Source organism: Hylobates moloch, unplaced genomic scaffold, assembly GCF_009828535.3.
Source record: "Hylobates moloch isolate HMO894 unplaced genomic scaffold, HMol_V3 SCAFFOLD_2, whole genome shotgun sequence".
In the NCBI taxonomy this organism is placed as follows: Eukaryota; Metazoa; Chordata; class Mammalia; order Primates; family Hylobatidae; genus Hylobates; species Hylobates moloch.
Window position 1 is genome coordinate 84,926,590 of NW_026652277.1, and position 27,344 is coordinate 84,953,933.

The following is a 27,344-nucleotide window of genomic DNA, read 5'->3' on the forward strand; positions in this document are numbered from 1 at the left end:
TTTGCTGAAAAAACTATGTCAGTTGAGGTATTTCTAACATCATGCTATTTAAATTTAGCAGGTCTTTAATTGTTGCTTGCAGAATTTTTCCACCTTTCTTACTGCTTTTGTTCCACTGCACTTCCAAACTTTCTTCACTTTTTTAGTTCTTTCGGTTGTTGTTCTCCTCTCCCTCTCACTTTTAATCCTCAGATTTGTTTTGTTTTGTTTTGTTTTTGCTGAGGTTACATGATCTCTCCCTACTTCTTTTTCTTTCATACACCTTAGAAGAGGTGTATCTTATGTCATTGCCCCTTTTCACCATTTACATAACATTGTTTTTAATATCCATAACTTGGTTTTAACATTTTATTTTTCTTTGGCCAAAAGACTATAATATCTTACTCTTTGGCTTATTGATCTTAGTAACATTCGTGGAACTAGAGGTAGGCTTATGGAAAAGAGAGTGTATCTATTCAAATTATGTTAGACATTTTGGTCTTTTTTAAAATAATGATATTTATCAATTTTTAATTCATTCTTCGTCATTTATTTAAAACACATTTATAGCCTGTAATCTCAGCACTTTGGGAGGCCAAGGTGAGTGGATTACTTGAGGCCAGGAGTTCGAGACCATCCTGGTCACCAGGGCAAAACCCCATCTCTAGTAAAGATACAGAAATTAGCTGGATGTAGTGGTGCACATCTGTAATCCCAGCTACTCAGGAGGCTGAGGCATGAGAACCACTTGAACCTGGGAGGTGGAGGTCACAGTGAGCCATGATCACGCCACTGTACTCCAGCCAGGGTAACAGAGCAAGACTGTCTCAAAGTAAATAAGGAAATGTATAAATAATAAAATAAAACACATTTATAGTGCTTTAAACGTTTTTTCCCAGTACATTTAATTTTTCCTCTGCAGTTCTTCTAGTCAATTATTTTTGAGTACTTGTATATTGTATAGTCATCTTAAAAGAGTTTTGTTGAATTTATGCTCAGATTATCTTTTGTTTCAAATTTCCATAAAGGTAAATTAATTATCACAAGTGATGATATATGAGATAGAAATTGCTTAAGAATGCTTACAATTCTGTTGGAAAATCTTCCAGGAGTCCTGAGGGGTGGAATTAGGGGTAGGGGCAGCAAACTTCTTTGGGTCATGGAAGAGGATAATGGAGAGAGATTTTTGTGAAAGGATGGTCAAAAATTTCTCTCTCTGGCAATTTGATGGAAGAAAAGAAAGGTTAATTGAGATAATATGCACTCAGGGAAGAATATGCATTTTTGTTTTTGTTTTCAGCACTTGTCTAAAAAGAGCAAATTTAATCAAGCAATACTAAATTGGTAAGATAACTAAATGATAAGCCCAGTAGGAATATAGTAGGACTTCCTGTTATATTTTAATTGGTGAAAGTCACTGGAGGTTAATTTTAGGTCACAGATTACCATTGCTCCTTTCATTAAAACTGACATTTTGGTCAAAAGACTGGTGTTTTTATTTGTTAACATGAAAAATACATGAAGCACCTTTATAGTGGAATGTAAAACACACTCTTATTCAAAGATTCATAAGAACGATATGAATTGTATCGATATTGTGAAGCGTAACATGATGTCATGGTTTTACTTTTGTTATATGGTCTACCTACTGTAGTGTACTTAAAATTCTTTCTGTACTGAATGCAGGTGAGAACCAAATACTGCTTCAGTTTTGGGAAGATAACCAAATGTAGTGAATACATTGATTCAATTTGTGAAATTTAGAAAACTTAATTTGAATGAATGCCCTAAAGCATTTTTTTTACTCAGCAAATCCCTAATGTGTTTCCCATGTGCCAAGTGGTGGTATAGACCAGCTTTCTGGGAGTCATAGTCTGCTACAGCTCTTCCTTCACTTCCAACAGATAATCAGTGATGTGCTCCTTATCCCTTTAATTCCCCAAACAGCTGTTATAACCATGTCTTTGATTATTCTTTTTTGTTATAATAATTTGTGTTACCACTCATTCTCTCCTGACCATACTATTTTAACAACTTTCAGCTGGTCTCCTACTTTCTGTCTAGCCTAATTCACACTGATGCCAGGATGCTCTTTAGAAAACACAAGTATGATCCTGATACTCACCTGTTTGATATCTTCAGTGACCCTCATTACACACCACTTTTCTTAGTAAACCATAAAAGGCCTTTCACAAATTTTTTTACTTTTTCATCCTTATGCCTTCACCTCACACTCTTAAATTACCTTGCAGGCTGCTTGCAGTTCTATGAACTAGTCACATTGTTTCACATTTTCATGCTTTTGACCATACTTTGTAGTCGCATTATGGAATGCTCTTTTTAAAATAATAATAATATTATTAAAATAAGAATATGAATACTGTCACCAGCAAAAGCAGTGTTAGAAGATAAAGCTGTAACCATGTATGAGACACTGTCTTATCTCTTCACCCTCATTTAGTTTTGTGACAATCCTGTGAGGTAGGCATAGGTGAGAAATCTGAGGCACAAGAAGTATATGTAACATGTCCAAAGTCATACATTTGACCCTGGAGGCTGTCCTCTAAGTTACATTACATTGCGTCTTCTTGCATGAGACTCTGTTCAAGCATCACCGCTTCTGGGTTCCTTTCCACACCGTACCTCTGCATCTCTCAGAAAAAGTAGACTGTTTCCTTGTTTGAATCTCTGCTGATTAACAATGGTTAAACACTTAGGACATATAAGTGTTTATATGTCCTACATAATATATAGGACGTTATCACATTTACATTCTTCTGTCTTGCTTCACAAGGACAAGAATACTGTGTCTTTATATCTCAGTCTTATATCTTTAGTGGTTGTCACATAGTCACAAGACAGAGGGATAAATGAATGCATGAATCACTTAATTTTAAAGGTATAGGGAACTTTAAAGGCCATCCAATTTAACCTCCGTATTTTATAGATGAAGAGCCTGAGGTGAGGTTAAGGGTATGTGGTAAGAATACTAGACAACAATATGGATAGTTGACCAATGTTAAGTTTTACTAGTCTTTATAGTGGTTAGTAACCCATTTATTTTACTCCAAAGCTTAATCAGAGGAACTGGTTTTATAGTTAATTGGGGGGTGTTTTAGGTATCATTGGCAGAGTCTGATTTAAGATATAGCATTTAACATATTCTGTTTGGAAACATTTATGTTATATTTATTGTCAGTATGATGATTTATATGCTATATTTATTGTCACTATGATGCAGAAAGTTGTCTGAATTATATGCCTCTGTAGGTCCTCTGAGTTCTTTCTAATGTCAGATATGAAGGTGTTTCTTTAAGAATTAGATTGGAAGGTCGTTAAGCATTCTAACATGAACCCTTAGTAAAACTGTATCCTGTAAAATATTCAGTAATTTTGCAAGAGTGTGTGTTTTCTCTTTTAACCTTGTGTTAAAGACTAGAAAATGTGGCAAAAATATTAAGTTTTGAATCTGGGAAGTAGATATATGGAGATTAGTAACACTATTCTTTCTACTTTCTTATATATTTAAAATTATTATAATAAAAAATAAAAATAAAGTCTGAATGTTCTGTCTCTATTTTGGCTATATAAAATGGGAATGTTCATTTGTAAATATAGGTATTGGTAGGAAACTCCATATCCTTTACAATTTCTTTCTGAACTTACACTACTATGGCAGAGTAAACAAGTAATTATGTATTTTTATTGACTTCATACAGATAAGATTAATTTTTTTCTGATAACTGGTTGTAGATGATGTCATGTTTTTAGCTGAAGATCAGTGATAGGAAACTCACAGCTTCCTGAGAGAAAAAGCCCTAAACAAGCTACTTTTAGTTTTGTGTTACAAAACAAAATAGATAATATTAGTCACCATTGTAGCTTGCATTTGTTTTGCAACTATGATTTTTTTTTTTTTTTAATTCAGAAGTTCAAATTCTTTTACAGAAATCCACATTGAGGGTACTTTGATAGTAGATAGGGAACCAAAGGTAAATATTAATTATCATATCCCACTTCTCTTATTTGCTGGTGAGTACACAAGTGCTCTTTTTAAGTGATTTAATTTAATAAAGAGCTTTGTGTAAGCTAACAAATGTTTAACACTTTTTGGTATTTAAAAATATACTTGTTCAGAAGTGGACATAACAGATAGATTTATCAGTGTTAAGATTTTGAATTAAAATTTATAGGGTTAATTCTATTAATATCCATTCTTACTTTAAGGGTTCTGATGACTGTCTTGTGAAAATATGGGCAACAGATGATGGGAGGTTATTAGCTACCTTAAGAGGACATGCTGCTGAAATATCAGACATGGCTGTAAACTATGAGAATACCATGATAGCAGCTGGAAGTTGTGATAAAATGATCCGAGTCTGGTGTCTTCGAACCTGTGCACCTTTGGCTGTTCTTCAGGGCCATAGTGCATCTATTACATCACTACAGGTAATTGTCTTAATCCCTATACATTTTTTTTGTTGTTGTTACAATGTAAAATAAATTTAATGAAGTCACTTTTGGCTATTAAATTGTAAGAAGTTACTTTTATAATCACTTTTATAATCCAGTATATAAGGCCAACTAAAATGAAGACAGGAGTATGTCTGCTTTCTTTATAAATATATGGACTTTAAATAACATAACCTTGGTAAATTCTTGCCATTTTCTAACTGCTATTGTTAGTTGCTATTTGTATGGCAAAAAGTAGATTTTATTTTGACTGTGTCACTCTTGTAAAGATTTTTTTTCTGTGATTGTCTTTTCAGTTCTCACCGTTGTGCAGTGGCTCAAAGAGATATCTATCTTCTACTGGGGCAGATGGCACTATTTGTTTTTGGCTCTGGGATGCTGGAACCCTTAAAATAAAGTCAGTTTCTATTTTATTTCATAGATTAAATGTGTTTAATTTAATGAGTGAAATTGCAGAAGTATAAAGTCGTCGACAATAGGAATACATTTACTTTTTCTCCTTGAGTAAATAATAGAAATCCTCTTTTGGCTCTTTACTAACCTGTTTTATTTTTATTCCTCCCCCTTTTTTTATGTTTCAAAGAAAATTTTCTCATGTTCACATTTTTTTTCTCTTTATCCTAATCCTAGCTCTTTCCTTCAGCATTTACCTGTTTTATTACCACTCCTTTCTATGTGCTGCATAGTTTTAATAGCTGCTTTTGATGCTGAGAACTTAATCTTAAGAATTTCTAATGCTCTTCTTTAGAATAATTTTAATTATTGATGCTACTGAATCTATAAACTTTAGATTTTATTTTAGATCTAGGAAAACATAGGGAGACAGAATCATTGAAGTTTCACTAAACTGCATCAAGGTAGATAAATGTATTCCCCTCCCTCCCCATAATAACATTTTGCATTTGTGCGGTCGCCCATATTAATACTTTGGTTTATCAAAACAAGTTGGCTGGATAGTATTATCTTTTGATTAAGGGCACTGAAACGGTTAAATGACTTTCCCATAGTTAAAACAATTAAACATTGGCAAGGCCAGGACTAGAGCACTTTTCTGCCCTTTGATGCTTTCTATACCATATCTTTTACTTATTTATTTATTTATTTTTGAGACAGAGTCTCACTCTGTTGCCCAGGCTGGAGTGCAGTGTCGCGATCTCAGGTCACTGCAAGCTCTGCCTCCCGGGTTCACACCATTCTCCTGCCTCAAGCCTCCCGAGTAGCTGGGACTACAGGCGCCCGCCACCACTCCCATATAAGTTTTTGTATTTTTAGTAGAGACAGGTTTCACCGTGTTAGCCAGGATGGTCTTCATCTCCTGACCTCGTGATCCGCCCACCTCGGCCTCCCAAAGTGTTGGGATTACAGGCATGAGCCACCATGCCCAGCCTCTCTCTATACCATATCTTTTAAGTGGATGTAGTGGAGAGAGGAAATAGTGTATTTGCTCCATGGGTAGTCTTTGAAGAGGAAATAGTGTATTTGCTCCATGGGTAGTCTTTGAACAAGAAAGTAGTGTATTCAGTTGATTATTCAGTTGACTTCACAGTGTTGAAATGGCCATTTCTGCCACTCGGGGTGGAAAGTCATTCAGATTAGAAGGTATGTATCAGTAATTATCTCTGACTTCTATGTATAAATTAGCAACCCAAGTTGGGTTATTTAATAAAATATGTATGCCGTTGTTATTTTAGAAACAGTAGTGTTTAGGTAGTTGTTTGTAATGCAACACATGCTTCTTTTAACTTCATGTGTATGAACATTCTTGTGGAGTGGTTCTTTTTTTTTTTTTGAGACGGAGTCTCACTCTGTCGCCCAGGCTGGAGTGCAGTGGCGCAATCTCGGCTCACTGCAAGCTCCACCTCCCAGGTTCACGCCATTCTCCTGCCTCAACCTCTCTGAGTAGCTGGGACTACAGGCGCCCGCCACCACGCCTGGCTAATTTTTTGTATTTTTTTGGTAGAGACGGGGTTTCACTGTGGTCTCAATCTCCTGACCTCGTGATCCGCCCGCCTCAGCCTCCCAAAGTGCTGGGATTACAAGCGTGAGCCACTGCGCCCAGCCAGAGTGGTTCTTATGACAGCTTGGGGGCCATGGTAGCTCCAGTAACATAATAAAACTACTTCATTTGAAAAAAGATTGTGATTTAAAACATGGTTCTTTGGACAAAGCAGGTTGACTTCACTTCAGTTGCATCCCTCGTATTTAAAGTCTGTCTATAGATAGTTAGATAAAAGTTGAAATATTTTACTGATGTATGTGGACAATAGCAATAGTTAATTGTTAATTGTTGTTTTCTTGTATATATTTTTAACCTCCTCATGGACCGGATTGGGATACCTTTCTCTTTTCCTGTCTTACTGTTTTAGAGAAGAAAAAGTGATTAGCAATGTTCAAATTGGGATAGGAACAGAAAATGTTTTACAGAATTAAACTCACACCTTATTTGTGCTTCTTGAGGATTTTATTGCTAAGTACAATAACATTTCATGTTTCTGGATGCTTGAGAAGTGAGCTTTTCCATATAAATGATTTTTTTCAGAACCTTTATGTAGAATCACATATAAACCACTACCCTAATACAGTATTTTTTCTCCGTGAATGTTTTTATATAGATATAATTAGGAAAATATATATAATTTTGTTGTTTTCTTAGTATTTTACCATAGATATTTATATTTATTTTAATAGCTTGCATTGTGTTCTATAGAGTTGTTATATACAACTTAGTAATTTTTTTATTTTTGGACTTCAAAGTTTTTTCTAGTTATTTGTAAGTAATATTCTTTCCTATTTGGTATTAAAATTGTCCCTTAAAATTTTTAAATTCAGAGTTCAGGCATAAGAATGAGTACTCTGGCTGGGCGCAGTGGTTCATACTTATCTAATCTCAGGACTTTGGGAGGTCAAGGAAGGAGGATCACTTGAGTTCAGAACTTTGAGACCAGCCTGAATAACAGAGCAAGATCTTGTCTGTACAGAAATACAAACAAACAAACAACAACAACAACAACAACAACAAACGCCAGACATGGTGGTACACACTTATAGTCCCAGCTGCTCAGGGGTCTGAGGTGAGAGGCTTGCTTGAGCCCAGGAGTTAGACGCTGAAGTGAGCTGTGATCTCACCACTAAACTGTAGCCTCAGTGACAGGGCCAAGATCCTGTCTTATTAAAAATATAAAAACAAGAACAATCCATTGCTCTTTAGATATAAGCCTTGGAACACCTATTTTCTTTATGTATTTACACGTAGTTGAAAACTGCCAAAAATTTGGCAGGATATTGATTTCTACTGTGTTTGTCACATAGGATTTAATTAATAATCAAAGGCAAAAATTGTATTCAGCTATAATGCTTTTGTATAATCTGCTGGGGGAAATGACTTTAGAAACTCAGCATCTGCATTAGTTGAATGAATCAATTCAACTTTGGGAACTCAAATATCTTTATAAATTCACTTGTATGTGTGTATGGCCAACTCACCAGCAGAGATGCTGTTTCTTAAATGGGTAGTCTAAGTGGCTAAGTGAACTGTAAGCTAGCCCCAGAGGTCTCTGGGTAGGAGGAAGCTATCCAAGGATATTTAGACTTAGGTGTAAAGAGACTAGGAATCCTAAAATATGCATATAATGTGATGATTGCAAATTTTTATTTGTGATTATTAGGCACTTAGTTTGCCAAGCTAGTACTAAGCATTTCACATTTGTTACCTCAATCCCTATAACAACCCTTTGAGAAAGGTACAGTTATTATCTCTGGGGCAGATAAGGGAAAAACCTGGGGCACTGCAGGTTACATTGTTAGCAGGTGGTACTGGAGCCAGGATCTAAATACTACTAGAGGTGTAATGTCAGAAACCCCTTTTAACCACTGTGCCAAACTAAATAGCAGTTAGTCATTGAAGGATTGGCTAGAACTTGTTGAACCTAATAAAAATACTAATATTTATTGAGCATATTGGACACTGTACTAAGCACTTTAGGTGTATCACACTCATTTAATTCTCCCAGCAACTCTGAAATAGTTTCTGTTAATTACCCCTGTTTTACAGATGAGGAGTCTGAGGTACAGAAATGTTAACTTGGCCTAAGGTGACACACTTGATAAGTGATAGACCTAGAAACTGAACTCGGCCCAAGGCCCTTTTTAAAAATGTTTCCTCAAATAATGCATCTAAAAACAAATTATGGGTACCTACTTGTTTTTTCCCTTTAAAAATTTAAAATATTTCTATTTTTTAATTTTAGTTTTTGTGGGTATATAGTAGGTTTATATATTTATGGGGTACATGAGATCTTTTGATACAGACATGCAATGCATAATAATCACATGGTGTTAAAGGGGGTCTCCATCTCTTCAAGCATTTATCCTTTGTATTACAAATTATCCAATTATACTCCTTTAGTTATTTAAAAATGTATAACTACTATTGATTATAGTTACCCTGTTGTGCTATCAAATACTAGGCCTTATTCATTTTTTCTATTAGTTTTGTACTCATTAGCCATCCCCACCTCCCTCCTCTTCCTCCCACTACCTTTCCCAGCCTATAAAAGCCATCCTCTACTATCTCGTGAATTCAACTGTTTTGATTTTTAGATCCCAAAAATAAGTGAGAACATGTGATGTTTGTCTTTCCGTGCCTGCCTTATTTCACTTAGCATAATAACCTCCAGTTCCATCTGTGTTGTTACAAATGACAGGATTTCATTCTTTTTTTATGGCTGAATAGTACTCCATTGTGTATAAGTACCACATTTTCTTTATCCGTTCATCTGTTGTTGGACACTGTGGTTCCTTCCAAATCTTCACTATTGTGGCGGGGCGCATTGGCTGACGCCTGTAATCCCAGCACTTTGGGAGGCCAAGGCAGGCCAATGACCTGAGGTCAGGAGTTTGAGACCAGCCTGGCCAACATGGTAAAACTCCTGTCTCTACTAAAAATGTAAGAATTAGCCGGGCATGGTGGTGCGCACCTGTAATCCCAGCTACTTGGGAGGCTGAGGCATGAGAATCACTTGAACCTGGGAGGCAGAGGTTGCAGTGAGCTGAGATAGTGTCACTGCATTTCACCCTGGGTGACAGAGTGAAACTCTGTCTCCAATAAAAAACAAAGTAGCTTGTAGTGTTTTATTAAATTTATTGGTTAATCAAAATAATTCACCAGTGTGTAAAGTGTCTAAAAATAAGTAACATTAACAATGACAAAGACTCAAATGATGGTCCATCAGGTTTTCCATTAAACTAACGTTACTGATTTGCTTTAAACCTAAACAAGTAAACAAACACATAATTACTTACATTGTCACACTAATTTAATATTTTTAAATATAATTTCATTGCTTTTGTCATTTGGCTGTAATTTAACTTATAAAATTTTAAGTTGAGGCAGGAGCATCACTTGAACCTGGGAGGCAGAGGTTGCAGTGAGCTGAGATTGTGCCATTGCACTCCAGCCTGGGACACACAGCGAGACTCCGTCTCAAAAACCAAAAAACCCACAAATCTTCGCTATTGTGAACAGTGTTGCAGCGAACATGGGAGTGCAGATATCTCTTTGATATACTGATTTCCTTTCTAAAATAAAAATCTTTAAAAAAATGGTAGTTTATAGGACTATTTGCATATTTTTGTAATGAGTTTCAGGTAAATGGTTGCTTGGAACTTATGTGAGCAGATGTACCAAAAATTAAAAAAAATCTAGAGCTCCAATCCATAAGATAGTAATGAAAGCAATGCATTTAGTTGCCTTCATAATTCAGATTAATTTACTTAAATTACAGTTAATTTTGCTCTGAATAAATGTTTAGGTTTTAAGAATGTTCTAATATCTTCTCTCTAAATGAGATTTGTTCTGCTTGTCTGTTATATTAGAGCCTGTGAATATTAATAGAATTTGCTGTAAATACTAATGTAAAACTATTTTCAAACTTATTTTTTAAATTCTTAACATTTTGTTGGCATTCTATATCAGTAAAAAAGATAATTCTCATTGCTCAGAATGTATATTAGGTTGGTGCAAAAATAATTGCAGTTTTTGCCATTATTTTAATGGTAAAAAGCTTTCTTTAAAAAAAAAAAAAAAAAAGGCGAGAACCGCAATTATTTTTGCACCAACCTATAACTCAGAAATATTTTATATATATACTTTTTTTCCAGTAAGTGATCACAAAACTAAAACTGCTCTAAATTTGTTATAGATTGTGAAAGTTATATAGGCTTAAGCTCTATTTTTGCATTGCGTCAAATAGTGTAGAACTATGCCAAAATGTACAGTAAGTAGGGCTTCAAATATAATCAGTATATTGGAACATTACATACATATTGTTAAATGTATTAGAGCTGGTGTCATGATAAAAATCTTCATTTTCTCTAATTGGTTGACTGTAACATTAAACATTTAATATCAGTAGTATTGATATAAAATATGTAATCCGTAATACAGTTATGCAATTAATATATATACAGCTGAATGTAACCTGTTTTCTGTAGACTGCTATTTTGAATGAGCATTCATTATAGTTGACGTAAGAGTCAGATTATCTTCAGATTTTCACTAGGATAAATGTAATATTCCTACTTTTTGGAGTCTTAAAGAACATGTTTTATCACATTAGTAGGTAAAAGAAGGGAGAAGCTTAATTAACAATGTAAAATACTGAAAAAGTTCAGTTATCGATGGTATACATAAGGCACAGACAGCACCTATTTTGCTAATGTATTCATGTTTGCGAATAGCTTAGTTCCTTATATGTTTGTACGTTGCTATTCTGTATGAAAAACTGAGAACATGTTAAATTTGATTAGAAGTTAGTGTAACTAGTAACTGCATGTCTGGTGTGACAGTGAATTTGGGATTGTTCCATGTAGGCATTGTTGTGTAATCAGGAGCTCCTACAAAATCTATATCTAGAATTTCTACAAGATCTTCTGATTTATGACACATAATAATTTCTAAGTTGTTTTTAGGAAGGGAGCATCTGTTGCTTCTTAATTTTGTCCTTCTGGGATTATTTTTTGAAACAGATTATTTCTGGTGCTACTGGCTCCTTTAGGATATTTTTAATTGTTTATTTTTTGTATTACAGCCCAAGACCTGCAAAATTTACAGAGCGCCCTCGGCCTGGAGTTCAAATGATCTGTTCTTCTTTTAGTGCTGGTACGTTTCCCCCATTCTAATTTTTGACTTAAAGTTGTTCATTTAGAAACCTTCTAGTGGAGTGCATAATATTTAGGAAAATATTTACTGTTGTATTATAAATCATATTCTTATACATATGCCAGAGCTAATAAGTAACCGAGAATTATTATAAACTAACTTAGAAATATTTCATTTATGCAAGAGTTTAGTTTATAGAATCACATGACTGTTTTTCTTTAAGGAGACTATAATGTTCTAGTAGGAGAGAATAGTTTCAAAATCGACCCTGTTAAAGAATGAATGTTTAAATAGTTGTTTCATTGTAAGAACAGTATTTTAAATCTGGTTTATGTTTTCATGGATTTTGAAGGTATTCTACAGTTAAGTAAAATAAATTTGATTCATATTTGTACATCTTTATCAGTTAATTCGCTACATATTGTTCTTATTTGCACTTTAAAAAGTGATTGTATAGCAGTGCCAAGATTCCAGTTCAGATTTGTGTTTATGCAGCAGCATTTTGAATGGATGTTAGGGTGTTTTTAAACAAGTTATAAAAAAATGTGGTTATTTGTAGTAATTGATAAGAAAATTAAATGAAACATGAGTAGATCCAAATAGTGTCTAATACCTGTTCCTCCTACCTTTATTTTCAGTTTTACTTTTTCTGCTCATTTTATAATTGTGGATAGGAGTATTACCTGAGATAAGGGATAGCAAACTAATGAAGTGAGTCTGTTTTTGCCATACTAATATCCAAACATGTTCATTTTCTAACTTCTAGATGCCACTGCCATGGATTCAGTGTTGTAGTAATCATACAAATATAGGCATGCATGCATCCAGAATACTCTGAATTTTTACTCCTTTTTCAAGGACAGTTTGATTTTTTTAAGGGGTTAGTGGGTAGATCATTTAGCAAAAGTACTTAAATATTTTATTATTTACAGGTACTGTTTTCAATACTGTGGAAGAGTGTTACTCTTGAATACACTGCATATACAAATAACTGTAATGCAAGGTAGAACGAATATGCTACAAAACAAAGTCTTAGGGGAGTTCTGAAGAGAGCAGCCTCAATTGATTGCAAAGTTTGTAAAGAAAAGTTACTGAGGGAGTTGGGCCTTAAAAGTTTGATAAGATTTTGACACATGGGAAATGAGACAACAGAAATATTTCAGCGGAATTGCGAGAGAAATTTTTTCTAGTGAAGATGACTGATAATTTTAACATGGTATGGTTATATATTCACTTAGTGAAATTATTTTTTGAGCAAAGCTTTACTTCTATAAATGCTGAAAAATTCATTCTAGTAACAGATATATTCATAAACTTCCTTCTTAAATTCCAGTTAGATGTGTTATATATTTAGGATAAATGTGAATGGTTTTGGAGTAAAATATTAATTCAGTATATATTGTAGTTTTGCTGACATTTTATTATCTAATTTTCAGAGATTTTGAAGTTATGTTTTACTTCTTAATAATTGCTGTTTTTCTTCATAGGTGGAATGTTTCTGGCGACGGGAAGCACAGATCATATTATTCGGGTTTATTTTTTTGGATCAGGTCAGCCAGAGAAAATATCAGAATTGGAGTTTCATACTGTAAGTATTGGTGAAAAGAATTAGATGAGTATAATTTATGTGAGTCCAAGAGTTTATATTTAGCACCCACTTTCTTGTTTATTTGTTTATATATAGGACAAAGTTGACAGTATCCAGTTTTCCAACACTAGTAACAGGTAAAATATTTGTCTAATTTAATTCTAATTTTAAAATTATGAAATAAAGACAATTTTAGTCGTCAGATTTTATTTGAAGTTGTATAGGAAATAATCACCTACCTAAAATAAAGATCTTGACCAGTTATACTTAAAAGTGAATACAGCCTTCACATGCATAGGCACGTCTTTATCTTATTTGTAATAATGTTAGTATACTTGGACACTTTTAGTAATAACTGCTTTTTAAATCACCCTATATATTCCAGATATGTTTCAAAATGTAGAGAAGCTTTTGGTATAGATTGAAAATGTATCACAGTATAATATTTGAGGCAGACCTGTTTATTGATGATATTGTATAAATTTTCCCATGTTCTTGTTATAAAAGGAAATAAAGCTACTTCTAATACCTTGTGTAGAATAAGTCAGATTCTTTAATATTGAGAAGAAAATCATTGTTTTTTCCTTGGAAAATGTCGATTTTATTTCTAGGGTGGTACATAGTGACCTTGAATCACTTTTGAAAATGTTATTTTGTGATCTAGCCATGAAAATTGGAATGTTTGCATATAAAGTTCTAAAAAGCCCATAAAGTTTCAGAAGTTATTAGAATGCTGCATAAATAAAGATGAATGCTGTCTTTCTAAACGAGATCTCTAGGAAAAGTGCATTTTGGTAAAGCATGTATGATTTGTCTTTGGGGGATCGGATTCCTTTTAATACAGGTTTGTAAGTGGCAGTCGTGATGGGACGGCACGTATTTGGCAATTTAAACGAAGAGAATGGAAGAGCATTTTGTTGGATATGGCTACTCGTCCAGCAGGGTAAGAGGTCAAATTTGAAATATTATGTAGATATTGATTATTTAAAGTATGTTATAGTGCAGGTTGGTGACTCTCAGCCTATAAAATTATATATCATGTTAAAATTACTACTTTCCTGCAATAACTAGAGGTACAATTGGAGATGAGCAGTGTTGATTTTTATGAAATGGTTCATTGGCATATTTCAGGACATTGCTGCATTAATTTTTTTTAAGGGGATGATAAAAGTACTGTAAGAATAATTTTAACTTTAAATATTTTTTTTAGAAACCAGAACATACTATGTTTCGTTTATCACAGAGGGACAATGTTTTATGTCCAATGGTTTCTTCAAACCAAGATAAATTATATTGCGTGTTGTAGCTGTTATTTTGGTTTTAATATTTTTCTGCACTTATATTTGTGTGTAGTCATCTTGGATGGGAAAGCAGAACAGTCAGCAGGGGATGACAGCAACAGTAAAAGGTGGAGAGTGAGCAGCATGGCACAGAATTCCTGGATCTAGATGGAGTTATAGCAGTGATATTTATGCAAGATCATCTTACTAATGGCTTAGAAGTGCTAGAATTCTGGAAATCCTGGATTTCCTGATTCAGTGCAGGGATTTTTACCATCATTCTATGTTGATTCAAACTTCTCATTTACTGTTAAGTGATAGTTATTATGTTAGTGAATATAAATACAAATTATAGATTATATGTTTTGGTTTTTGTTGTGTCAGTATTTTAATAGTCAGTGTAAAACACTTCCTCACTTTCAGCCAAAACCTTCAAGGAATAGAAGATAAAATCACAAAAATGAAGGTTACTATGGTAGCTTGGGATCGACATGACAATACAGTTATAACTGCAGTTAATAACATGACTCTGAAAGTTTGGAATTCTTACACTGGCCAACTAATTCATGTCCTGATGGTGAGAAAAAATTCTAATCTTTATTTAATATAACTGAAGCTGACTATAGAATGAAACATTCTCATTGAGGAATAAAGTCTTTTATGTTAGCTAAAAACTCTTGCTTGCTGGGGTAACGGCTTTGAGAGTGATTGGGAATAATTTTAACAATACAGTTAAACAGGTTTGGCGTGGAAATAGATAGTAGATATTTGCTGTTTTTTTTTAATATGAAAAGATCCATCCACCAAGCCCTGGACAATGATATTAGCTCAGTTTCATTATTACATATACAGGACAAATTTGAAGATTTTTGCCAATTTAATACTTCTTAAAACTCCATTTCTAGAAATAGTGCCATATTGGTATTTCATTATGTTTGTTTTTGTTTCTTTTTAAATATCTATGATTCCTTGACACTTCAAAAATATTTCAGGGTCATGAAGATGAGGTATTTGTTCTTGAACCACACCCGTTCGATCCTAGAGTTCTCTTTTCTGCTGGTCATGATGGAAACGTGATAGTGTGGGATCTGGCAAGAGGAGTCAAAATACGATCTTATTTCAATATGGTAATTATCATTCTCTTCATTTTATACCTGCTAAAGATTTGGGAACTTTTTGACAAAGGTACTCTGCATGTCACAAAGGAAATCCATTTAAAAATTGGTTCATTATTTTGATTTTAAATTCCCATCAATAAAGAATGATTTATTCCACACCTTTATTGACATGCTGAATTTAAAAGAAAATTAATTGTGCATATTACAGTGCCTGTACATTGTGATAACTGATACAGTTTTATCAGTTTTAGCAGTGAAACTTTGGAGATTCACAAGTATGAAGATACAATATAGAGAAGAAAAAATACTTGGAAAACCATGTGAAGAAATTATAAATAAATACTTATATTGTATTGTACTTCTTTAATAGTCTTCTAGCACAATAGAATTTGACTCAGGTACACTGATTTTAAAATTAAGACCAAAGAATCAGGCATTTCTTGCTTTTAATCAAATGGTAATATATTAACTATTTGAGTTTATACCCTTCTCTTCACATTTTGTTTCTTAGATAGATGTTAAAATAATTGGCCGAGTATTTCAATTACAATGTTTTAATATATCACATACAACTTACCGAGCAGCATTTCCATTTCCTGTATGAAGTATAAAGGTCTCCTCAACTACTGCAGTTTGTGTAGTCTTATTTTTTAAATGTCTACTTTCTGTATATTAGAGATACCTGTCAACAAAGAACAAAAGAAAAAAACTGTTTCCACTATTTCAGCATGTTTAAATTTTTTTAAAAAACCAATTATAGAAATCTTTAGTAATGAACCGTAAAACAATACTATTAGTACATGTGGTCAGAATTATTTTGCCAAATAAATTATTTCACAAAACAGTTATTTGTGAAACATGGTTTGTGAAAAAATTACACGAATGTGATACTATGCTTGATTGATAATCAGAGTAAAGTTATTTCTATGTCGTGAGTAAGCAGATATAATAGCAGATTTTTTAGTGAGGGAAATAGCTTTAGCTATCTTTAAGGCTGTGCCTTAGAATACTTTAGGTAAGAAATAAGGTTTATAAAACCCTCTATTTCTAGAAAACAGTGTTAATTATTTGGTGTGCACTTGTTAGTGATGGATGGATTTCCTTTGTGATTGTATTGAGATTTTTTTAAAAAGCCACCTGTAAATACGCTAGTAAAAAATATTTTCTTCTTTTCTATCCTTGTGTTTCTAATTTGCTCCTTTTTTGAATATCTGTTGAATAAGGAAATTAGTCATTTCTCAATCTGTCTTTATAGCTTAAAAAAAATAATTTGTGGGCTATACATATACTAGTGGCTTCATTTAGTAGTTTTATATTTCCAAAGGGCATTATTGTATTGGTAGAGTGTTTGGAGGGAAACTTTTCTTTCATAATTGAATACTGCTTTAACTTTTCAGTTATAAAGGTGAATTTTCCCTTATCAGGTAAGTTGGTCACACTAATATTCTACCTTTTCAGTAGACAACAAAAACTGCAGCACCTTGAGAGTTAAGTGATTTGTTCTTAGACCATTAAAAATTAGTAATGTAACCAGGAGTAGAAGTCAGCCATAATGTATTGTATATTTTTAAAAATTAGCTGAGGGATTGGTTACATTACTGCCTTAAAAATTGTTTATTGTTAAATAAGGGTTTTAGATGAGGATATTTTTCTGGTTCTTTTTATGGATAAGAGATAGGAAAACTCTAAAGGGCAGAAGAAACAAATATATATAATAAGTTGAATTGGATAGTATTCATAGAATTGCAGACAGTGAGCAAAACATAAACCAAAAAAGCTAAAAAATATATCCTGCATTTGAAAAAACAGAAAGTGAGCCACCCTTAATCTCATTAAAATAAAGATACTACCTTTAATTTTTTGTATGATGTTTAATGGTTTCCAAAATGCTCCCACATATTTTACCTCCTTTGGGTCTCATGAAAACCTTGTAAGATGATCAAGATAGATTTTATTATTCTTGGTCTTAGGAATGAAGAAACTGTACATTACAGAGATGAAGTGCTTTGCCCCAATTTACTGAGTTCACACAGCTATTATGCGGGCACTTGGAGCATAAACCCATGACTCTGGCTGTACTCAAATCTTGTCATGGTTGGCTTTTTGAGCTTTTGTCAATGTTATTGCATAGCTAACTTTTAACTGTACTCAGTTAGTGATATGTCCATGAAGAAATGTTTTCATAATGGTAAATCTGAGTGGATCTTTTGACATCTTACTCTTTAACTTGATTTTTTTTCCTGTCTGTCTTTTATGAGTTATCTAATTGCCCTAATTCTTTTTGCTCTTCACTCTTTTGTTCTTTTCATTGCTTGTTTTATTTATGGGCAAATGGAAGATAAAGCATCCAGCATTGCTATTAAGAAAATAAAGAGAAACAATTCGAGGGAGGGCCTGTGTTCTCACTGCTTGCTATCATGAATGTTGAGTTTTGGCTATAATTATAGCTATTTGGCTCTATGTAGCTAATCAATAAGTTTTTCAGTTACTAAAATACCACAATACTTGATTGCATACAAATTTAATCCCTGATGTTAAGTTGTAGTAGTAATCACAAGTTCAGTTTAGTAAATATTTTTTGAGCACCATGTGAAGGGTCTAGTCATATATAGTGCTTTGGTCTATTAGAGGATGAAGAATTCTGGTGGAATACTCCTTTTTTGACTAGAAATGGTGAAAGTTATGTGAAGTGTTTTTAAGATTAAGTAATATTTCATGTGACTGTTAAAACTGAAGTTTATAAAACAGATAAGTAAACTCACCATTCCACCTACAGCTAGAAAATAAGGAATGTAGACTATACCTTTAGAATAACAGCTTTATGTACAAATTTCTTAAATGCTGGTTTTTGTCAAGTACATTTTAAGAATACTTTAATATTTCTCCTGCTTTTTGAATAATAATTGAATTTTCCATTGGAAGTTTATAATACCTTTGCAAAAGATAATGGAAATCATGTAACATATAATTTAGTATTTTGTATTCATCAGCATTTTACTGCATTTTTTGTGCAATTATGGAAATGTAAATTCTTTTTTTGAAATTTTAGAAATAGCCAAAAATCCTGTAATGTTTAAAAGCCTTTCAAGTGAAAAGGTGAACTTTCAAATGCCTGTTTGATACATAGTAATTACATTTTAATAATTTTTAAATATTATAAGATTATAAAACATTAATATTTTAATATTGCACGGTTAGTCATCATTCTAATAAATATTCTAATTTTTTTCTGTATCAAGCCGTGACTTTTAAAAATTTCTTGTGCTTTATTTTGGGACCATCTAAATTTGTCAGCAAATTAAAGAGTTTGAGATTGGGAATTGAGATGAAGCTATTTAGTTCTTTTATGTTTAAATAATTTACTTCATTCTGAAATCTTATAAATGGATTCTCAACTTTCAAGTAGTATTCTCCAGAAAAACTGAAGGGGTTTATTTTTCTTGTTTTTACTGCTAACTTTCCTCCTAATAGAGGATCTCAATGATAAAAGCAGTTGGGGAGTGGGTGCTGGGTTTGTTTTTGTTACTTATAAGAAGTATATGACATGTGAGATGATGTTTTAAAAGAGGCTAACATAGGGCATGAAATGGAATAGACAGTACATGTAGCTTGTACTCCCCCTACCCTTTCTGTTGTCTCATCTTTAACTAAAAACTTTTAAAAGCACTTATTGGAAAAGCCTTTGTGTTTCTTTTCGTTGTTGTTTTTCTTTTTTAAATGAACAGGAGAAGAAGCCAAAGAGAATTTTTTAGAAAAAATTATGAGACAACTTTATTCTTTAAAAACAAACAAACTACATTCTAGGCCTTCAGTACTTTTATCAGTTATTTCTTTACGAATCAACTGAACAGTCCTTAAATAACTTGAGTATTCAGAGGAAATGTAGTGTATATTTGGATATTTTACTGAAGCAAGTAGTGTATATTAAGAATATTGCAAACTATAATAGTTGGGTATAACTTAGTAAGCCCACGTTTGTTTGGCATTGGCAGGAGGTAAACATCAGAATAGCTTCGTTTTGATGAGAGTTGTTCTAAACTCTAAAGGCTCTATACTCCCATTAAATGCTAAAAGGCAGATAAATAATTCCCAGAAATAGCTTGAAAATGTGTGCAACTCTCAGGACTGAAGCTGAGGGCCTTGTGTGAAAGAGGTCGCCAGGTTTAGAAGTTAATTATAACCTTAAATGTTCCTAAATAGAAATTGTTTTATGGTCTTTTTTTCCCCATTAAATTAGCACAGGACAGCTAAGTTTTAACTATGAGTTTAACTAAATGAATATTAAATTAATTTGAAAAGATAGAGACTTTTCACATTTCTTAGTACTAGGCCATTTGAATATTAAATAATAAATAAGAGATGCTTGGAGTTGAATTTGTAGACCCCATGTTTTTAGTAGCTTTCCTCATGTTTCTGGCGGTTTTGCTTTATTTCTCTTACTCTTTCTTTTCTCTATAGCCCTAGCTGTGTCTCTATCTCTCTTTCCATATCTTTCTATTTCTGTCATTACTCAAAGCTGTAGTTTGTTGCCTCCTGTCTGGTTTTCATTTTAATCAAAGAGTATAGTATGTCTCTTAATAGAAAGCAGTTTTACTGAATTTGATTTTTGCTTTACTTTTGTTGTTTCATGGGTAAATTCCAAATAAGTTTTTATTTGATTAAAGTTTTCCTTATTTTTATAATTGTTCTCTTAACCTTTCTTTTACTTGAGATTTTTTTTTAAAAAAAAGTTCCAGTGTCCACTAATCCAGAACAATATATTTCTCCTTGCAACGTTCCAAACGCGCAGAGGCTGCCAATCTACCACCCAGAATTTTTGTACATGCATACTTCTTCTGATGTTAACATGTTCTCAGTGTGACCTGTACTTTAGTTTTAGATAATTGTAGCTGTATATATCTAGGAAAGGGAGAAAGAGAAGCTCAAAATAGATACATCTCATATTGTGTTATCTCTTATGAATCAGGAGAAGAGTCTCTCTTTCTCTTTCTTTCTTTTCTTTTCTCCCTCACCCAACCCTCCCTCTCTCCCTTCCTCCCTTCTTTCCTTCCTTCTTTCTTCCTATCATCATCTAACAAGATAATGTCCTATATTTATACTCTCTGTGTTAAAAGGACTCTCTGATGCTTCTAGTCTGTATTTCAGCTTCTTTGGTAAGGAAGTACTTTCGGTCTTCTTACCATACACTTTAGTTATTATCACTTTCTTTCAGGTTTTAGGATTCTTTAGATTATATCTCTTTTATATATATATATATATATATATATATATATATCGGTACAAAAGGCATGTTAATCTGTTGCCATGAATGTGAGTTTGTCTTTCCAGCTTCTCACACTGCATTATATGTGGTGAATTACTTTCATGTAGTAATTCCTTGACATAGTCCATGACTTGCTATCACAAGGGTATTTGAGATTTGATAGTTATATGAGAAAGTATATGAAATTACACAGAATTTAAACATGCAGATGAAAACGTTTTAACAAATATTTGAGTATTTTATTATTTGAGTGTTTTCTTTTGTGTTAAGCACAAAATATGAGGACCACAAGGGAGAATAAGACGTGGTCTTTATTTTTAGTCAGCCTACAGTTAAGTTGGGGAGACAAAATATACAAAATATACCTTAAGAGATAAATATTGATAAATAATTTCAAACGGTAGCATGACAAATGAGAAAAGACAGTTGCTGTACCTTAAGATGTAGGGATCATGTCAGGGTGGACGATTGGAGACGTTTTGTTGAGGAGGAGGAATTGAAACTATGCCTTGAAAGATAAATAGGAATCGAGTCAGTAAGAAAGAGAATGAATTTTATAAACAAGAGGAACATTATAAAAAGCTAAGTGTCAAGACATGTTCATAGAGTTATTTAGAAAGCTTGATTGCAGTAGATTTTGGAAATAATGACGAAAAACAAATTGAGATGAACTGTCAGTGACTTCAAATGATCTCATAGGCATAAATACCTATGAACCTTGTGGGGGCTTTAGTAAATTATTTTATAGGATGGTTGAGAAGCTAAGAGAAAGATAGTTTGGTTGCCAGTAGTACTATTTCAGGTATGAAATTGAATAAGTGTGAGGACAACTACTTTAATTAGTCATGAAATATTATAGGGGTAGTTGGTAGGAAATTTGTAAAGAAAAAATACATAAATGACTTGGTGTTTTGTGACTATATTGGGATTTGGGCTATAGGGTGACAGGGAGGAAAGATTTAATAAATAGGTTTATAGAGTGTTAAGCCTGGGTGACCTTGAGAACAATGGTTTTATTAATGGAAATAAGAAAGACATAAGGGAGAACTGACTTCCTTTTTCAGTTCATTTGTAATAATGTTTATTGCGTTGAACTACCTATGTGGAAATGGCGAGCTGGCACTTGGAGATAGACTACTTAGAGGGGCTAGGAGTAAAAAGAAGAAAATGTTGAAGCGTTTCTTATAGTATATAGTTTACTTCCTCATGGAGACAGGAGAAGGAAGTGCAGAAGGCTTAGAAGTAAACTTTGGGAAATACTCATATATTTAGCAGAATGGAAAAGGGGTCACAATCCCTAGAGGGTGTGTCAAGGAAGACACACCATGCTAATATGCCAAAAAGACCAAAAGAAAATAAGCCTCAAGGAAGGCTTAATCAATAGTATTGCTCTCCCCAGAGAAATCAGAATATGGGTACAAAATGCTGTTAAATTTGAAGATATTTATTTTGGTAATATTTTTCTTTTGATGAAAATCTAGAGCTGATTTTTCAGAATCACTTTTATATAATAATTTTTTTTTTCATTTTATGTAATAATCTGATCTACTGATTTTATTAAGTCAGGTCCAGCAGTTTCCTTTTTTATGTTGGCATAAGTTAAAGAATTTTCAATATTAAAACAGCCATGCAATAACTATTTTAAAGTAATTTGATAACACCTGAACTGTTGGAATTTGGATTTTTTTTTTTTTTTTTTAAAGACGGAGTCTCGCTCTGTCACCAGGCTGGAGTGCAGTGGCATGATCTCGGCTCACTGCAACCTCCACCTCCCGGGTTCAGGTGATTCTCCTGCCTGCCTCAGCCTCCCAAGTAGCTGGGACTACAGGCAAGCGCCACCAAACCCAGCTAACTTTTGTATTTTTAGTAGAGACAGGGCTTCACCATGTTGGCCAGGATCCAACACTTATTTCAAATATACATCTGAGTCTCTTTTGTATCTAGTTTACGTATTTTTCCCTAGGTTGGCAAGCTCTAATCTAAAAGTTTTTTTTAATACATAAGGAAGGACTTCTTAAGGGTTATTCTTAGCATAAATTCCGTTTATCAGCTCTTTTCATTCTTGGTATATGAGTCTATTTCATAAGATTATTTTAGGGTATTTTAAAAGATGCATACATAATTTTAAATTTTGGAGTATTTCCTAGGTAAGATGCTTTCTTCTAATCAACGATATGCTAAAAAAAAAAAAAGGAACAAGACAAACTGACCCTGCTAATAGAATTGAAATAACTCTAGAATAGGATGGTTCTGCCTAAGATAGCCCCATATTTTTTAACCTTCCTACTTTGTGTTAAGGTTTTCTAGAAACATATACTTCTCATAATCACTCTCTATATATTCTTCATGATTGACATAATTGAGACCCTGAATTTTAGTATGCATTCTGCTTTTAATATACTTCATCTCCAGATTTGTCCAGTTTTCTTCAACATACCTATACCTTTCAGAACCTCAGATGGTAGGATTTTAGAACTGGACTCTAGTGATCATTTATCTCCATCATTCCACAGAGATTAGGTGATGTACCTATTGCTGATGGAGAGATGTCTTGGGTCTTCGACCTCATTCCTCTGTCTAATCATTCATCTTTCTGCTTCACGAAAATTATGTTAGTTGTGTATAGTACCTTCCCTCAGAAAAGGTATTAGTATTCTTTCCTTAATGAGTCCTCATCAGAGCTCTTAGCTCATAAGTTTTTGTATCATTTAATTTCTTTAAAGTTCAGTGTAAATCTCTAAATGCCTAACAAGTTTATACTCCTCATTTATTGGTAGTATTTATAGAATTCTTTAGTCAGTATGAGAATTTTCCAATAAGGGAGTCATTATTTTAACACATCTGATCCTCCCATCTCCTCCTTTTAAAAATAAAACAAAATACAATAATTGCTGAATATACTTTTATTTCTTTTCTTTTTACTCCTCTTATTTTTTTTGAAGTTTTCACAGTTACTGGTAAATACTGTCTCAGATTATCTCAGCTAAACTTTATTGATATTTAATGTCTATGAGCTTTATGTGGTCTTTATTTCTCTATATCCAAAATAATGCATAACAAGCACACTTGATTTTATTAGAGGAATAGTTCATCTAAAATGCACTTATTTTGATAATTAGTCATTAGTAGTTTCACTCTGTTTCTAATTATTTTACTACAATTGCAGTAAATGCTAGCTAGCATAAGCTATATGTAGTATTAAATTTTATGTTGACACATTTTCTTAGTATGCAGTGCATTTAATTTTATGATAGGCTCATGTATCTTTCATTTGGTGAGAGAGAGGGTATTTTCTTTCCATTTTTGAAGATAAACCTTATTGCTTTCTAGTAGATGTGAATATTCAAATACTGCCTTCATTTAAAATTTTGTCTTTGAGAATTCTTACTCATAAATACTTTGACCCTTGTTTAAAAAGATAAAATTCTTTTCTTTTGATTGGCTTAGTTAATCACACCATACATTTTAAAACCAGCTAGGATATTTTTAGTTAATACAGAGAAAGTAAAATATTTTCCTGTTTTATGTCATCAACTGTTTGGAAGCCTGGTCTTGGAAAACCTAGTCTGCAGTTTATAGATGTGGGTGTTTATTGTCTGAGGATCCATTAATAAATAGAGAGTTGGTCTTTTAATTGATGAGGTTAGAGGCACCTTTTCTAACTGGTTCATGAGTAAAGCAGATTCTTTTAATGCCTCCTTTAGTAAACAAATGGTTAATCCAAATAATATCCTTTTCTTTTTTCTGATATGATTGAAATATACTTTCATTTTCTCCATATAAAAGTCACTTTGGAGTTAAACAGATGCCTTATACCAAGAAAATTAATACTGTCTTGCCATATTCACAATGAAATGTGTTATATAGGACACACAGGCATCTTAAATATGATTGCTATTTTTTCTTTGCTCTTTTAGCGCTTTATAAGTTTCAGCTGTCCCCAAAGATTATTTTAGAGATCTACTAACTGTAAATGTGGCAACATTGGTAAATAATAGGGTCAAGGGTTGATCAGTCCTAGTTGCCCCCCAACCCTCACCCCCAAAAAGAAAAAACGTTTGTTTAAACAACACATGAAGGATACCATGCTTAGGAACATTTATCAGATTTCCTTTGAAATCGCTATATTGGACTACTTTCAAGTCTCCACTCTACTGTCGACTTAAAATTGTAATCTTAGACTTGTAATTACACTTCTGGAAACATTTATTAGAGTAGATTTATAAAGTAGTTGCTTTTTTGTTCTCTCTCTTGCCTTCTGTGAAATTTTGAGTGAACTGAGTTTAAAAAAAAAAAAAAAACCATTTAACAACATATGGCTAAGGCAGTTTCAATCCCCTAATTTTTAGTTTTTGATATAAAAGTCTATTTAGAGGTGTACTTTGTTCATGTGGTTGCTTATTTATAACAGTTCATGTAACTTTTTTTTTATTTGCCTAGGAAAACACTGAAAAATAAAGACTTGAATCCTGAATTTCTACTTATAGTCTTTCATTTTTGGCAAATGCCTAGCTGTATGGCTACTGGTGCCCTTATGGTAATCTGGAGAAATAGTTATATTCCTTCTTGTTTTTGAATTGTTTTAAAGTAGACTTGGAATCAGTTACCTTCGTCTCCTATCTTATCATCCTCCAACTTTCTTCACACTCGAGATATAATCCTGTTTCACTTATGATTCATTTCCTTTCTTTTATAAGTTTTTGTGTATATTAAACATTAGATAATTTTACTAGTTTTATCTAATATGGTTACATTTTTTAAAAAGTTATTCTTTCTTTTCTATTACTGTAGCCATCCAAAATAGCATTAATAAGCACTGTTGCACACATTTCTTCTTTTTAGCAAGCCAAAGGAAAAAGCTAGCTTTCTTTTTGAGGCAATCTCATTTGTGGTATTGTATTAACTTCTTAGGTAAAGTCCTCTCTTTTATAGAAATATTTTCTCTTTTTACTAAAATGCAAACCTTCCTTGAGAAATCAGTTATTCTTCTTCTGAATTTTAACTTCTGCATTTGGTGAACTGTACATCCATCCTTATGCCACATTTTTAATACTAAAGAAAGAAAGTTACCACCTTTCTCTTTTCCAAGCATCTCCTGGGATATTACTAATAAAGCTCAATTTGTTCTAGATCAGTGGATACCGGAACAGAAAGGAGGTATTTCTTACCTGATAATGTGTGTGTGTTCCGATTCTGCTAATCCAGAAATCCAACAGCATTTGTTGAAAATCATCCTTAGTTGTTATTTGTTAGGGAGTCAACTCCCTATTTTAGTTGTTTCTGAAATTCAGTCCCTAGATGTGCTTTAGATAGGGTAGAATTTTTACCTCTTTCAGAACACTGCTAAAGAAGTTTTCAACTGGAACATAGTCTGAAGAAGCACTGAGAGCAAAAAATTCAGAGTGGTGATTGGCCACCTCTGTTTGATTGACAGGTTGCAGGGAGGAAACCCATTCGTTCTGGATTAATGGAACTGGAAAACAGAAAACAATTATCAGGTAAAAAAAACCTTTTCTTTAACCTTTGAAATTCACCATTTAAAAGACGAGTCAGACTACCAGGGAATTTATTACCAAAAATAATAAAATCTAGTGTCATTTGAGCAATGATCTCTGCCTACTACTTGCAAGAATTACCAAAAAATCGGTACAGTTGCTACATGTCAGCTTTTGCAGAAAGGGCATGATTGAACGGAGATAGATGGAGTATAAGACATAATTATGTGTTAAATCTGAGTTTAAAACATGAAACAATTCTATGGGTGGGGGAGTTGGTATTCTTTTATTTCCAGAATTGTGTGTGGTCTGTGGATAGAGTACTTTATTTTTCAAGGCTATTAATCTGGCACTTTTCATGAATATTCATAAATTTTATTACTGTACTATGCTTGTTTTACTTAATCTTCACTTCATTAGGATGTATGCTTTTATCATAAAATTATTGTAATAATAGTGACCAATTCTTTACATTTTAATGGTAGTTTTCTTACTGTTGGTTAAATATATTTCAGATTGAAGGCCAAGGACATGGCGCAGTATTTGACTGCAAATGCTCTCCTGATGGTCAGCATTTTGCATGCACAGACTCTCATGGACATCTTTTAATTTTTGGCTTTGGGTCCAGTAGCAAATATGACAAGGTAGAGTATGATGACTATATATCATGTCCTTATTTTTTTTTAATGCATGTTTAGGGGTTGTATGTTTTTGGAGTGGGTGAGAATCAGCATCTTTACATGCAGGATAAAATTTGAAGAATCTTGTGTTAAGTAGTCTGGAGACTTAGTTTTGGAAAGGAAGGTGAAGACAGCAGTTAAATCTCACTTTATTAGGGCTTATTATTTAAAATCTGCATATTTCAGAAAAAAAAAAAAAAAAACTCTTAGCCTGCTGGAGCAATCTAGATTGGAATTCTTAACTTGGGGTATGTAAACTGGAGATGGAAGATGTTATCCATAGTGGGACTCTGAAATTATGTAAAATGT

At 33.0% G+C, this 27,344-nt stretch overlaps 1 protein-coding gene across 2 annotated transcripts in view; it reads left to right on the forward strand.

Annotated features, from left to right (window-relative positions):
• The window catches only part of PHIP (pleckstrin homology domain interacting protein), a 139,859-nt gene that overhangs the window by 48,452 nt on the left and 64,063 nt on the right, over positions 1–27,344 (forward strand). For both annotated transcript variants that reach the window (XM_032152804.2, XM_032152794.2), the window contains exons 8-16: positions 4,207–4,428; positions 4,749–4,849; positions 11,541–11,611; positions 13,099–13,199; positions 13,296–13,336; positions 14,044–14,142; positions 14,903–15,056; positions 15,472–15,606; positions 26,871–26,999. In XM_032152804.2, the coding sequence (XP_032008695.1) occupies positions 4,207–4,428; positions 4,749–4,849; positions 11,541–11,611; positions 13,099–13,199; positions 13,296–13,336; positions 14,044–14,142; positions 14,903–15,056; positions 15,472–15,606; positions 26,871–26,999 (1,053 nt within the window). The remainder of the gene's footprint in view (positions 1–4,206; positions 4,429–4,748; positions 4,850–11,540; positions 11,612–13,098; positions 13,200–13,295; positions 13,337–14,043; positions 14,143–14,902; positions 15,057–15,471; positions 15,607–26,870; positions 27,000–27,344) is intronic.